Source organism: Neofelis nebulosa, chromosome 9 (assembly GCF_028018385.1).
Source record: "Neofelis nebulosa isolate mNeoNeb1 chromosome 9, mNeoNeb1.pri, whole genome shotgun sequence".
NCBI lineage: Eukaryota > Metazoa > Chordata > Mammalia > Carnivora > Felidae > Neofelis > Neofelis nebulosa.
Genome location: NC_080790.1, coordinates 113,064,811 through 113,078,497, shown reverse-complemented (window position 1 = coordinate 113,078,497; position 13,687 = coordinate 113,064,811). Strand labels below are relative to the sequence as shown.

Below are 13,687 nucleotides of genomic sequence, written 5' to 3'. Positions count from 1 at the left end.
TGGCTTTGTAGAATGAATTTGGAAGCTTTCCTTCCATTCTATGTTTTGGAACATTTTGAGATGAATGGGTCTTAACTCTTCTTTAAATGTCTGGTAGAATTCCCCTGGGAAGTCATCTAGCCCAGGAGTCTTGTTTGTTGGGAGATTTTTGATAACGGATTCAGTTTCTTTGCTGGTTATGGACCTGTTCAAATTTTCTGTTTCTTCCTATTTCTATTTTGGTAGCATTTGAGCTTCTAGGAATTTAACCACTTTTTCCAGATTACCCAGTTTGTTGGCATATAATTTTTCATAGTATTCTCTTTTTATTGTTTGTATTTCTATGCTTTTGGTTGTGATCTATCTTCTTTCATTCGTGATTTTATCTGTTTCGGCCTCCCTTTTTTTTCTTTTTAATAAATCTACCTAAGGATTTATCAATTTTGTTTATTCTTTTTTTTTATTTTTTTTAACGTTTCTTTATTTTTGAGACAGAGAGAGACAGAGCATGCATGGGGGGAGGGTCAGAGAAAGAGGGAGACACAGAATCAGAAGCAGGCTCCAGGTTCTGAGCTGTCAGCACAGAGCCTGACGCGGGGCTCGAACTCATGGACCGCAAGATCATGACCTGAGCCGAAGTCAGACGCTTAACTGACTGAGCCACCCAGGCGCCCCCAATTTTGTGTATTCATTCAGAGAATGATTTAGTTTCAATGATCAGTTCTACTTTTTTGCACATTTTTTTAAATAATGTTTATTCATTTTTGAGAAACAGAGTGCAAGCCGGTGAGAGGCAGAGGGAGAGAGGGAGACACAGAATCTGAAGCAGGCTCCAGGCTCTGAGCTGTCAGCACAGAGCCCAACACGGGGCTCAAACCCACGAACTGTGAGATCATGACCTGAGCCAAAGTCAGACACTTAACCGTCTGAGCCACCCAGAAGCCTCTATCTGTTCTACTTTTTTATTTGTTTGCTTTTATATCATTCATTTCTGCTCTAATCTCCATTACTTCCCTTCTTCTGCTGGTGTTAGGTTTTATTTGCTGCTCCTTTTATGTCTCCTTTATGTGTAAGGTTAGATTGTGTATTTCGGACCTTTCTTCTTGAGATAGGCCTGCATTGCAGTGCATTGTCTCATTCCAAATGGTTTGGACTGCTGTATTTTCATTTTCATTTGCTTTCATGTATTTATTTCTTCTGTAATTTCCTGGTTAAACCATTCATTCTTTAGTAGGATGTTCTTTAATCTCAGTTTATTTAAGAGCGTTCCAAATTTTTTCTGTGGTTGATTTCAAGTTTCATAGCATTATGATTTGAAAATATTCATGGTATGATCATGATCTTGTTGTACCTGTTGAGGGCTGATTTGTGACCCAGTGTATGGAGAACATTCCACGTGCTCTCAAGAAAAATGTGTATCTTGCGATTTTAGGATGAAATATTCTGAATATATCTGTTAAGTCCATCTGGTCCAGTGTTTCATTCAAAGCTACTGTTTCCTTCTTGATTTTCTGCTTAGATGATCTGTCCATTGCTGTAAGTGAGGTATTAAAGCCCCTACAATTAAGGTATTATTAGCAATGAGTTTCTTTATGTTTGTGATTAATTGATTTACCTATTTGGGTGCTCTCAATTTGGGGGCATAAATATTTAAAATTGTTAGAACTTTTTTTTTGATGGATAGATCCCTTAATTAGGATTCAATGCCCTTCTGCATTTCTTGTTACAGTCTTTGGTTTAAAAATCTAGTTTGCCTGATATTAGTATGTCTACTCTGGCTTTCTTTTGATCTCCATTAGCATGCCAGATGGTTCTCCACCTCCTCACTTAAAATCTGCAGGTGTGTTTTGGTCTACAGTGAGTCTCTTCTAGGCAGCATATATAGATGGAACTTGTTTTTTTTTTAACCCATTTTAATCCATTTGATTGGAGCATTTAGGCCATTCAGAGTCATTATTGAAAGATATAAATTTGGTGCCATTGTGCTACCTGTAGAGGTGGTGTTTCTGGTGATGTTCTCTGGCCCTTTGTCGTCTTTGTTGCTTTGATCTTTTTTATTTTTTCCTCCACTCAGAGAGTCCCCATTAAAATTTCTTGCAGGGCTGGTTTAGTGATCACAAACTCCTTCAGTTGTTGTTTGCCTTGGGAAGTCTTTATCTCTGCTGCTGTTCTGAAAGACAGCCTTGCTGTATAAAGAATTGTTGGCTGCATATTTTTCCCATTGAGCACATTGAATATTTCTTGCCACTCCCTTCTGGCCTGCCAAGTTTCAGTGGACAGGTGTGCTACTACCCTTATGTGTCTACCCTTGTAGGTTAAGGACCCTCGGTCCCTAGCTGCTCTGAGAATTCTCTCTTTCTCTTTGCATTTTCCAAGTTTCATTATGAGCTGTTCAGGTGTTGACCTGTTTTTGTCGATTTTGATGTGAGTTTTCTGTGCCTCTTGGACTTGAATACCTGTTTCCTCCCCCAGATTAGGGAAGTTTTCAGCTATAATTTGTTCAAATAAACCCTTTTCTTTTCTTCTTCTTCTAGGACTCCTACTGGGGAGTAGGGATATTGCCTTGCTTTATGGAATTACTAAGTTCACTAAGTCTCCCCCTCATGATTTATTGATTTCCTTTCCTTTCTCTCTTTTTTGGTTTCATTATTTTCCATAAATTATCTTCTATTTCACCTATTATCTCTTCTGCTTCTTCAGTCCTCATTGTGACTGTATCGGGTCGGCTTTGCATCTCAGTTATAGCATTTTTTATTTCAGCCTGATTAGATTTTAGGTCTCTGATCTCTGCAGCAAGGCTTTCTTTGGTGTCTTCTATGCATTTTCCAAGCCCGGCTGGTAGTCTTATGACTGTCATTCTAAATTCTGATTCAGAGAAATTGCTTATATCTGTTTCCAGCAAGTCCTTGCGTGTGATTTCTTCTTGAACTTTCTTTGGGGAATATTCCTCTGTGTTGTCATTTTGCTAATTTTCTGTCTTTTGCATCTTTTAAAAGCTTGTAAAGTGTCCAGCACCTAAGAGTACTGCTATATTCAAAATATGTCATACACTGTCCAGGGCCTAGAACTTCATGAAATGTCTCTGGTATACGCTGTGTGCACTCTGACATTGTGTTTTGGCTGCTCTTTCCCACTGTTAAGTCTTCTGCAGAGCTCCTCCTTGCTTGTAGTGGGGATTCTTTAGACCTTTAACTAGGTATGCTTTGATTTGCGTGTTGAAGTAAGCCTGGAAAAGTCAGGGGGGAAAAATCCTGAAAACAAACCAAAACAAACCAAAAAGGCTGATCTCCTCCGAAAATAAAAGGGAAGGTAAGAAAACAAGACAAAAATAAAGAAACAAAAAAAAGGGGGGGAGGAGAATCAAAAACCTAAGACTGATTCCAAAGGAAAAGAAAGGGGAAAAAAAGAAAAAAGAAAAGAAAAAAAAATAAAAAGGCTTATCTAAAAACGAAAGAGCTAGAAAAGTAAATGGAAAAAAAAAAAAAGCAAGAAACCATGAGGCTGACTCCAAAAGAAAAAAGGAAGAAAGAAATAAAAGGAAAAATGTAAGCCTTATCCTATTTCCAGAAGTACTGGAAATACTTGGTGTCATATCCAAGAAATCATTCCCTAATCCAATATCATGACCTCAATATAGCTGTGTTTGGGCCAACTATGAAAGCCCAGGGTCGCCCTACTTCTCTGCCATCTTAACTCATAGTAACTACTGGAAATCGTAGGTGTCATTTTGAAGCACTTAATCTTTAGTACAATTCGTGTCTGGAGGGAGCTGGCTAAGCTGGTCTTGTGAAGGAGAGGCTGGCTGCCTGGGTCAGAGTCAGTCTTGCCCTAGTAAATAAGCATTTGTCATACCCAGAGCCGGGGTGGGGACAGATGGGGTTTTGTGTGAGTAGGTCCCGCTTCCACTGGGGGCCGCTGCACTGCTCTCTGAAGTCCCACCGTGTTCTCATGGGGAGAAGGGGGGAAGGAATGGCACCACCCCAATCTCATCCCAGGACTGGGGATCTCACACTTCCCGCTGTTCAGGCAACCCTCACAGAATAATGAAGGCACTCAAATTGCCCTGCACCATAGAAATCCTTTTTTTCTTTGGTGTGGGACTGGGATTCAAAACTTGAAATCTTAAAGGACCCAGCACTATGCTGACCCAGTCCTGTCCTCCAGGGGTAGAGCCTCTCCAGACTGTATCTGGAGTCCCTTGTCCCTCAAAAATAGTCCCCTGCCTGCACAGTGCATGAAATCTGTGGTGCAGCGCAGCAAAAAGCAGCAAAAGTTACATTCTCCTTGGATGTATCTTTGTCCATTGATAATGAAAGGCCTTTCACGGATGCATGCAGGGTCTTTGGTCCTCGGAGAAGCAATATACCCTCTTCCAAAAGTGCTCCAGGAAGGGGAATGTTCTTTTCCAATGCACCTTGGAGATCCCTACGCTCCCAGGCCAAATCCTTTCTCCCCAGGAGCTCACACCACACCTCCACCCAGAGAAAGTCATGCACTTCCCAAACCTCAGAGTTTGAGTTCCAAATGCTGTTTGCAAAAAATCCCTGTGACACTCAGTACATCCTTCTCCACAGTCCATGCTCCAGAGAGCTTTTCCTCTTGTGCAAATTCGATGCTGCACTTTCTCAACCCATCTCTCTTTCCCTTTTCTGTCTCCGTGGAAAGGGTTGCCCTCCTCTCCATGGCAACACTATTTTTCTCTCACCCACTTCACATCTACATACCTCACACCTGCCACACTGTCTTCTTGCAACTGAGGAGATCCTTCTGCCACTGCACGGATCAGTTTCTTGGGTGTTCCAAGTGTTCTGACCTCACTATAGGTGTGCTTGGAGAACTATGAAAGCCCAGGGTCTCCCTACTTCTCTGCCATGTTAGTTCCTCTGAGAACTCACACTTCTTGATTTCAAAACTTACTACAAAGTGTTATAGTCAGATTCCTGTGGTACTGAAAATATCATAGAGATATAGAGCAATGGAATAGAATAGAAAGCCTAGCAATAAACCCACACATACATGGTCAAATGATTTTCGACAAAAGTGCCAAGATCATGCAACAGGGGAAAGAACAGACTCTTCAACACAAGTTGCTGGGAAAACTGGATATCTACATGCAAAGAATGGGGTTGAACCCTCACCTTTCTCTATATAGATGAATGAACTGAAATTGGATGAAGGACCCAGCACTATGCTGATCCAGCATACATGTAAGAACTAAAACTATAAAATTCAGAGAAAAAAACCTGTAGACAAAATTCATGATATTGGATTAGGGAATGATGTCTTCGTATGACCCCAAAAACACAAGTAACAAATAAAAAAATATACAATTTGGACTTTATCAAGATTAAAAACTTTTGCACAGCAAAAGTCAATAGACGATATCAAAAGTGAAAGGAGAACTTACAGAAGGAGAGAAAGTATTTGCAAAGCCTATGTCTGAGACAGGATTAATAACCAACATATGTAAAGAACTCCTACAAGTCAACAACAAAATAACAAACAGCTCAATTAAAAAATGACCCAAGGACTAGAAAAGCTATTACTCCAAAGAAGATATTCGAACAGTGAATAAACCCATGAAAAGATGCTCAACATCACTTGTCATTAGAAAAATGAAAATCAAAACCACAATCCCTTTGAATAGCTTTTATCAAAAACAAAACAAAAGAAAGAAACACCAAAATGAATACAAGAAAATTAAACTTCAGAAAATAAAGATTGAGTAAGCTATGGAGAAATTGCAACTCTTGTATGTCATGGGTAGGAATATATAATGGTGTAGCCACTCTGGAAACAGTGTTCGTGTTCATGTAGAATTTACCACAGGATCAACCAATTCCACTCTTAGGTAAATACCCCTGAATTAAAAGTACGTACTGAGATACTTGTAAATCCGTGTTTATAGCAGCATGATACATGATAACCGAAAGGTAGCAGAAAGAATTCATATCTATGCATAAATGAATGGATAAACAAAATGTTGATGTAGACACATACAATGGAATGTTATTCAGCCTTATTAAGAATGGCCACCTGATATGTTCCCTAATTGGATGAACCTCGAAAATATCATTCTAAGTGAAATATGCCAGAGACGAGGACAAATACTTGATTCCGCTTACGTGAAGTATCTAGAAGAAACAGCTTCATAGACACAAGGAAGTAAGATAGAAGTTGCCGGTGGCTGTGGAGGAAGGAGGTGTGGGGAATTCTTGCTTAATGGGTGCAGAGTATCTGCTTAGGATGTTGAATAAATTCCTGAAAGGTACAGTGCTACTGGCTTCACAACTATGTGAATACCAGTGAATTGTATCCTTAAAAACGGTTGATGTGATACAGATTTTATGTTATGTATATTTTAGCACAATAAGAAATACGTACTGAAATAAGGGGATCACCCCATGTAGTGCCTTTGAATTGGACTAAATGACTCAAGGAAAGAGAAAATGTGTTGTTCTAGGGGCTGGTAGATTTGAGAAAATTGCCCTTGAAGGGGGAGATAGAACCACGGGCGGGAGTAGCTAAAGCAAGGGCAACAGCAGGCTTCAAACTCATGTTCTGAACAGAGTTGTGGACGGTCGGCTGTGTCTGGACAATGAGTTATGCCTTGAAGGGACACCAGTCACGTTTGGGGCCAACACTGAACTTCAGGGGCCAGATTATGCAGCTGGATTTCACCGCCTCCGTGACAATCCGGTGGCTGGAGACCTAGAGAAATACACAATCGTTCCTTCTTCCTTGAGATGCCTTAAAAACTTTGGCAGGATATAAATCAGAGGAGCAGGTTGCTGCGACACCACACTTACACTTGTGTTCTGTTTATTTCTCAGCTACTCCTCGGGGAGAAAATTTGCGGTTCGTTCTTGCAGCGTGTGAGCTGGGAAAACCCTGGCAGTTAGCGGTATTGGCAACTAAACGTGTCTCCTGAGGAGAGACCACGCTATTACTGGCAAGTCTTGGGTGTGCCAGGAAGATCGGGTACTTTGGTTTGTGAGTCTGGAGAAGACGATTGGGACTATGAAGCTGAACTGCTAAACAAAAATGGGAAGAAGTAGGACTGCATATGGGAGGGAGACATGGAGCAAACAAGGGAGGGCAGAGGTGAGAGGGATCAGAGCGTCAAGGGATCCTGAGCCAAGGAAACGTGTCGACTCTGCCATCTGTGTGCTTATAATTCTCATATTTCCATCATGGGGCCAGGCCTTGCTCCTTCTCTCTGGATTTGTATGTCCAGCCAGGACTCAACTTCTTTCTTAGATGGAAGCAAACCTCTCACGGTTCACACTGTCCCCAACTGAACTCCTCGGTTTTCCCCCACATCCTTGTACATCTCAGATGAGGCACCTTTATTCTCCGAGATGCTCAGGTCCAAGCCCTTGGGAACCAACCTCTCTTTCCACCCCAAATCCTATGCATCAGGAGATCCTGTTGTCTCCCCTTCTGTCTGTACCCACAATCTGACCTCTTTCCCCTTCCTCTCCTGGCTGCTGTCTGGGTACAAAATGCTTTTCCTTGTTTGCATGAACACAACGAACTCTTGAATGCTCTAGTCGCTTCTGTCTGTGCCCTATGGCGTCTAATCTCAACCAAATGCTAGCATAAGTTAAAACTCATGGTGGATCATGTCATTTCTGTCTTCAGAACCTTGCAGTGGCAACCACTGTACTCAGAGTGAAAGCCCAAACCCTTGAACAGAACAGGAGGATTCTACTCTCCTGCTGTTCCCGTGCTGTTCGGGAAGGCTCTTCCCCCAGAAGATCACATGGCTCACACCCCAACTTCTTGTAATCTTTGCTCTAAACTCCCCATTCAGTGATGCCCACCCAGGATACCTCTTTAAATACATCCCACCCTGAAGAGTCTCTCATTGTCTTCTCCAGCTGTACTGTCATGTTTTTCCTTAACACTCATCACTTTCTAGTATACTATGTGATTTACTTATTTGGTATGTCTGTTGTTTCTTTTCCTTTTCTCCACTACAATACAACTTCCGTGAGGGCCACTGCTTTCCCTCTTTTAAACTTTTTTTTTTTTAACGTTTATTTATCTTTGAGACAGAGAGAGACAGAGCATGAACGGGGGAGGGTCAGAGAGAGAGGGAGACACAGAATCTGAAACAGGCTCCAGGCTCTGAGCTGTCAGCACAGAGCCCGACGCGGGGCTCGAACTCACAGACCGCGAGATCATGACCTGAGCCGAAGTCGGACGCTCAACCCACTGAGCCACCCAGGCGCCCCTGCTTTCCCTCTTTTAATAACCAGTATGCCCTAAGCTCATGTGACAGCTCTTGGCACCTAGGAATTATCCAGTAAATATTTGGGTCATGTGTGAATTGCCCAGTATAACCCCTTTCTGTGACCCTGCCATCTATTTTCAGTGGAGAATTTCTCAGAAAAATATATCAGAATCTGGGTTTCCCATGGAGAAGACTTGGGGGAAAGTGCCGGAGAGAAGCAAACCACAAATGCTCTGTCTTCCCCACATCCCACCCTTCCCTCCACCCATTGGCAGATCTGCAGAAACCTCATGGGGATGGAAGTGGGGCCATAGAGTTTGAGAAGAGCCATGGTTAAGCCTGTGAGATCTAGAATCAGACTGCCTGAGTGCAAATCACCACCCTGCCATTCACCACCGAGTGACCTTGGACTTTTCTGTGCCTCCTTTTTTGTCTGCGAGCTAGGGGGGACGTAGTGTCTACCTTGGATACAAAGATCACAGGACATAACAGACGTGTGCATTTCCAAGTGGGTGTTGCACGTGGTGAGTGCTCAGGAAATTGGAAAGTTATTGACACATGAGATTTCTTGAGGCATGTAGGCGTCAGCTGACACTAGATGATTGGGATCAGGATGTGAATATGAATAGAATTGCAGGTGCAGATCATACAGGCAGGAGTCCCCACATACTCTACCCCCTTTTTTCCTCCCCACCCCGGTCCAGCATGGAGGAGGACCTTCAAGGTAGTAATGCACAAATTTCTCCTCATTTTACCTAGAGGGAAGTTTGCCTGTCCCAATACCTGGTGGTGAGTGAGCAGTTAGTTTAGAGAAGTAGAAAAAGGGGGTGAGTAGCTGAGAGACAGGGAACCAAACACCTGTTCAGTGTGCATTTCTTTTTTTTTTTAATTTTTTTTTTACGTTTATTTATTTTTGAGACAGAGAGACAGAGCATGAACGGGGGAGGGACAGAGAGAGAGGGAGACACAGAATCGGAAGCACGCTCCAGGCTCTGAGATGTCAGCCCAGAGCCTGACACGGGACTCGAACTCACGGACCGCGATATCGTGACCTGAGCCGAAGTCGGACGCTTAACCGACTGAGCCACCCAGGCGCCCCTCAGTGTGCATTGCACATAGAGTGGATGCGATGTGAAGAGAACAAGAAGGAGAGTGTTGTCAAATATCCCATATGTTTGCATATTCACTTGTGTGTACCCTTTCTCAGGTACTCCTATGTGTACACACAGGCACACACACACACAGACACACACACGCACAGACACACACACGCACACACACACACACAAGTGCATTCCCAGGTATGTATTAAGTGTAGCCTAGCAGCTAGTATATAGATCATTTTGAGGATCAAATGAAATTGTAATACAGGTTAAAAACTCAGCAAAATATATGGCACATAGGAAACATCCAGCACATCGTTAACCAAAGTTTGGGAGGACACACAGCAGAACTGGAACTCTGGAGACCTCGGAGTGTGCTAAGTGATGCCTCTTCTTCTGTTTCCCTCTCTGTATTTTCTGATGTTTGTTTAGTTAGCCTCCACCGAGAAGCGGAGCAGCATAACACGGTGAAAAGAATGAACCGTGGAGCGGGGTGGCCTGGACGTGAATCCCGGCAGCTGTACTGACTTAGGTAGGTGACACTGGGCCAGTTCCACTCTCTGCCTGAGTTTCTCCATCTGCCAATCGGGAGTACAGTCCTAGCTATCAGGCAGGGGTGTTGTGAGAATTAGATCATTTAATACCTAGAAACTTGTCCTTGTGACAGATTGAAGCCTCCACTGTCTGGATGCCTCTGGTAACAAGCTGTAGGTGATGGATGCATAGAGGAAATGCTCAGATCCCCGACTTCCTGCTCTCAGATGACACCCAGTCCTTGGTCTTCTGTGGCAGCCCTGGGTAGCACACCTCTGGTTACCTGCAAGCCCTTGATGTCCAGGGACATGGGAGGTGTTGTGGGATCAGGAAGAGGGGATTGTACCCCAAGGCAGTGCTTACCTGTGAGTCCCAACAGCAGAGCCAGCAGCAGGTAAGGAGGCAGGTGGGGCCCGGAGGCAGGGGCCAACATTGCGGAGGCCTGGGGACCCTGGTCTGTGCAAATGTGTATGCTGGGTAGAATGGGCCTCTGTTCTGTGGTGAAAAAACCCCGCCTCCTTCCGTGATTAAGAGGAAGCACCTATGGTGGGGTGATGGCTGTGAGGCAGCAATCTGCTTCTAGATTGTGAAATAGAAGTCAGGCAGAGAAGGGCTCACTTGGTGAAGGGTCCTCTTTTCTTTTTCAGAGAGCGTAGAGAGGCCCAGGAGAAATGATGCTTCCCTCCTACATGGGGCCTCTGTCCCCATCCAGTGGACCTCTCTCCCCTGCCGTCTTGAGGCCCCAAATTGGGTGTAGAGATTATTTAGAAAAATTGATAAGAGAAAAGAATTTGTATGTGCTCTCCTCCAACCAAAGAAAGAGGAAGTGGGTTATATGTCCCATAAATCACACTCCCAGGCATTTATCTGAGCAGAGAAGACCATGGCCTCACAAAAACCTCGCGTGAATATTTAAAGCATCTTTCTTTGGCATAGGAAGTAAAGGGAAACATCCAAAATGTCCAGGAATTAGGGAATGCTTGAACAAACTAGTGGATTCATACCAGGAAATACTTCTCAGCGCTAAGAAGGAATAAATTATTTACATGTGCACAACTTGTAAGTTTCCGAAGGCATTATGTTGAGTGAACAAAATCAATCTCAAAACGTCACGTACTGTGGGAATCCACTTACACAACATTGTCGAAGTTGCAGAGAACAGATGGGCATGTGCCAGAGGCTTGGTGTGGTGGGGCGGGTGGGCACTATGAAAGGGTAGCACAAGGCGAACCTTTGCGGCCACGGAGTTGTTCTGTTCCCTGAATGTGGTGGTGTTTACACCAAATACACATGAGCGGAAAGACACAAACAAAAGCTGGGGATGTTACAAGATTGAGCTATAAAACACAAGGCCTTTGTCATTATAATCTGCTGAATGACTATGACATTAGCCAAAATTAACGTGGGGGTGCCTGGGTGGCTCAGTCAGTTGAGCATCCGACTTCGGCTCACGTCATGATCTCACGGTTCGTGGGTTCGAGCCCCACGTCGGGCTCTGCTGAACAGCTCAGAGCCTGGAGCCTGCTTTGAATTCTGTGTCTCCCTCTCTCTCTGTTCCTCCCCCACTCATGCTCTGTCTCTCTCTCCTTCAAATATAAATAAAAACACTAAAAATAAAAATAAATTAAGGTATGTGGCACAGGGTCCAGAAAACAGTCCATTGTATCCTCGTCATCCACGGTGGGACATCAGTGAATAATGCCTACGAGGGAGATGTCTAGAAGTGACAGTGTCAGCATGCTATAAGAGACCTGCCTGTAACTTCTAGAAAAATCAGTTAAAAATAATCAGAAAAGGGCGCAAAATGGTTGCCTTTGGGGTGGAAAACCGTGGAAGGTAGGAGGCTCCAGTTGTCACAGGTAGTGTGTATAGAACCACTTACCTCGTAAGCCGTGTGCATATGTAACTTTGATGAAGGTGAAAGCTAATCTGGGGTGAGTTGATTGACGTTATAAGAGCTCACATAAGAGAATGTCCATGCTGTGAGCACTAGTACGAGTTTGATTAGCTTGCTGGACAGACTATCGACGTTAAAAGCCACTTATAATCCTATACAACCTCCCAACCCCAGTGTAGACAGTAATAATAAGTTTTAAATTGTTTAAAATAAATAATTTTTAAAGATGCTATACTAGAAACTGGAAAGTAGTAAAGACAGCCCTAACGAGGGAATTGAGGTATCTCATGTCTGTGAGTTGCAGAGCTCAGTATCGGAAAGATGCCAATTTGCCCAAATGAATATATAAAGACAGTGCAATCAAGCCATATTTGTAAAAGGGTTTGCGGTAAAAGTTGACGGCGTGATTCCCAAATGCGTGTGAGCCAAGGAGAGCCGCAGCCGTCCCAAGCGACAGGACCGGGTGGGAAGGTTTGCCCAAAAAGAGGTATCGAAACGCGTTCTAAAGCCGTCCTAATTAGAGCAGTTTAAAAAAAAAAACAACACACATTTTGCGTAAGCGAAACCCGTGTGGCCCCTCGTAGATATTCTTTGATGGAACGCTTGGTCAAATCTGTGCATTTAAAAAATGGGATTCTTTGTCTTTTTGCCATGTTATCGTTAGAGTCCTTTAAATACTCTCTCTCTGGTGTCGGCAAACTGGCCAGACAGTAAATGCTTTACGCTCGTGGGCCGTCAGGTCCGGACCACTATCACTTCTGTCTGACGTTTCAGTCTGAAAGAAGCCACAGATAATAAAACTTGACTTGCACCAACCGGACGTAACTTGCCCACCTCTGTCCCAGATACAAGTCCTTGAGCAGATTCTCTTGGCAAACATTTTCTCCTACTCGGTAACTTTCTTTTTCTTCTCATTAACGGTATCTTTCGAAGAATAAAAGTTGAAATTTTCTGAGCACTGGGTGTTGTATGGAAACCAATTTGACAATAAATTTCATATATTGGAAAAAAAAACATTAAAAAAAAGTTGACATTTTCATGAAGTCAAATTGATCGATGGTTTCTTTGATCGATTGCACTTCTTGCGTCTTATCTAAAAATGTCTCTGCCAACCCAAGATCATTAGGATTTAGTTTTGGTTTTTTTCCCCCAGTTTCTTCTAGAAGTTTTATGGTTTTAGGATGTAAATTTATGTCTGTGACCCATCGGATCATATAAATTTGTTCTTAGTATTTTTGTGTATATTGTACAGTAATATTTCTATAAGGTAATATTTTTAAGACAATATTAGATTTTGTGTATGTTAGAAGGAAATGGTCAAGATTGTCCTTCCTCCTCTTCTCCTTCTCCTCCTCCTCCTTTTTACATATGAATATCTAATTATTTCAACACCATTTGTTGAAAAGGCTAGCTTTTCCACATTGAATTGCATTGGCATTTTTGTCAAAAATCACTTGCCCAAATATGTATTACGTATGGATCCAATATTTTTGCTTTTGCTCCAGGGCAAAATTTATTTTTAAGATAGTTAAAAAAATTGTCATTATCAAATTTGACATACAGTGCTATATTAGTTTTAGGTGCTCAACATAGCACTATGACAATTCTGTGCATTGTGCAACGCTCACTATAGTAAGTGTAGTCACCATCTGTCCCCATACAACATTATTCCAAAACCATTGGCTGTATTTCCCTGTGCTGTACGTTTATCCCCATGACTCATAGGGCAGAGTGATTTTTTTTTCCAAAGTTTTATTTAAATTCTCATTAGTTTACATACAGTACAATATTGGTTTCAGGAGTAGAGTTCAGTGATTCATCAATTACATTCAGCCCCCAGTACTCATCATAACAAGTGCCTTCCTTAATACCCAAGACCCCTCTAGCCCATCCCTGACCTGCCTCTATCAACCGTCAGTGTGTTCTCTGTCATTA

The 13,687-nt window shown here is 42.7% G+C and overlaps 1 protein-coding gene across 4 annotated transcripts in view; it reads right to left on the bottom strand.

The window, feature by feature from the left end:
- The window catches only part of LOC131485535 (signal-regulatory protein beta-1-like), an 87,071-nt gene that overhangs the window by 42,467 nt on the left and 30,917 nt on the right, over positions 1-13,687 (bottom strand). For 2 of the 4 annotated variants that reach the window (XM_058685117.1, XM_058685115.1), the window contains exon 1: positions 10,219-10,341. The exons of 1 other annotated variant lie outside the window; for it this stretch is intronic. In XM_058685117.1, coding sequence (XP_058541100.1) covers positions 10,219-10,288 — 70 coding nt within the window. In that variant the 5' untranslated portion in view covers positions 10,289-10,341. Of the gene's footprint in view, positions 1-10,218; positions 10,342-13,687 lie in introns of those variants that run through there. One more of the 4 variants, XM_058685120.1, reaches the window with a different exon arrangement.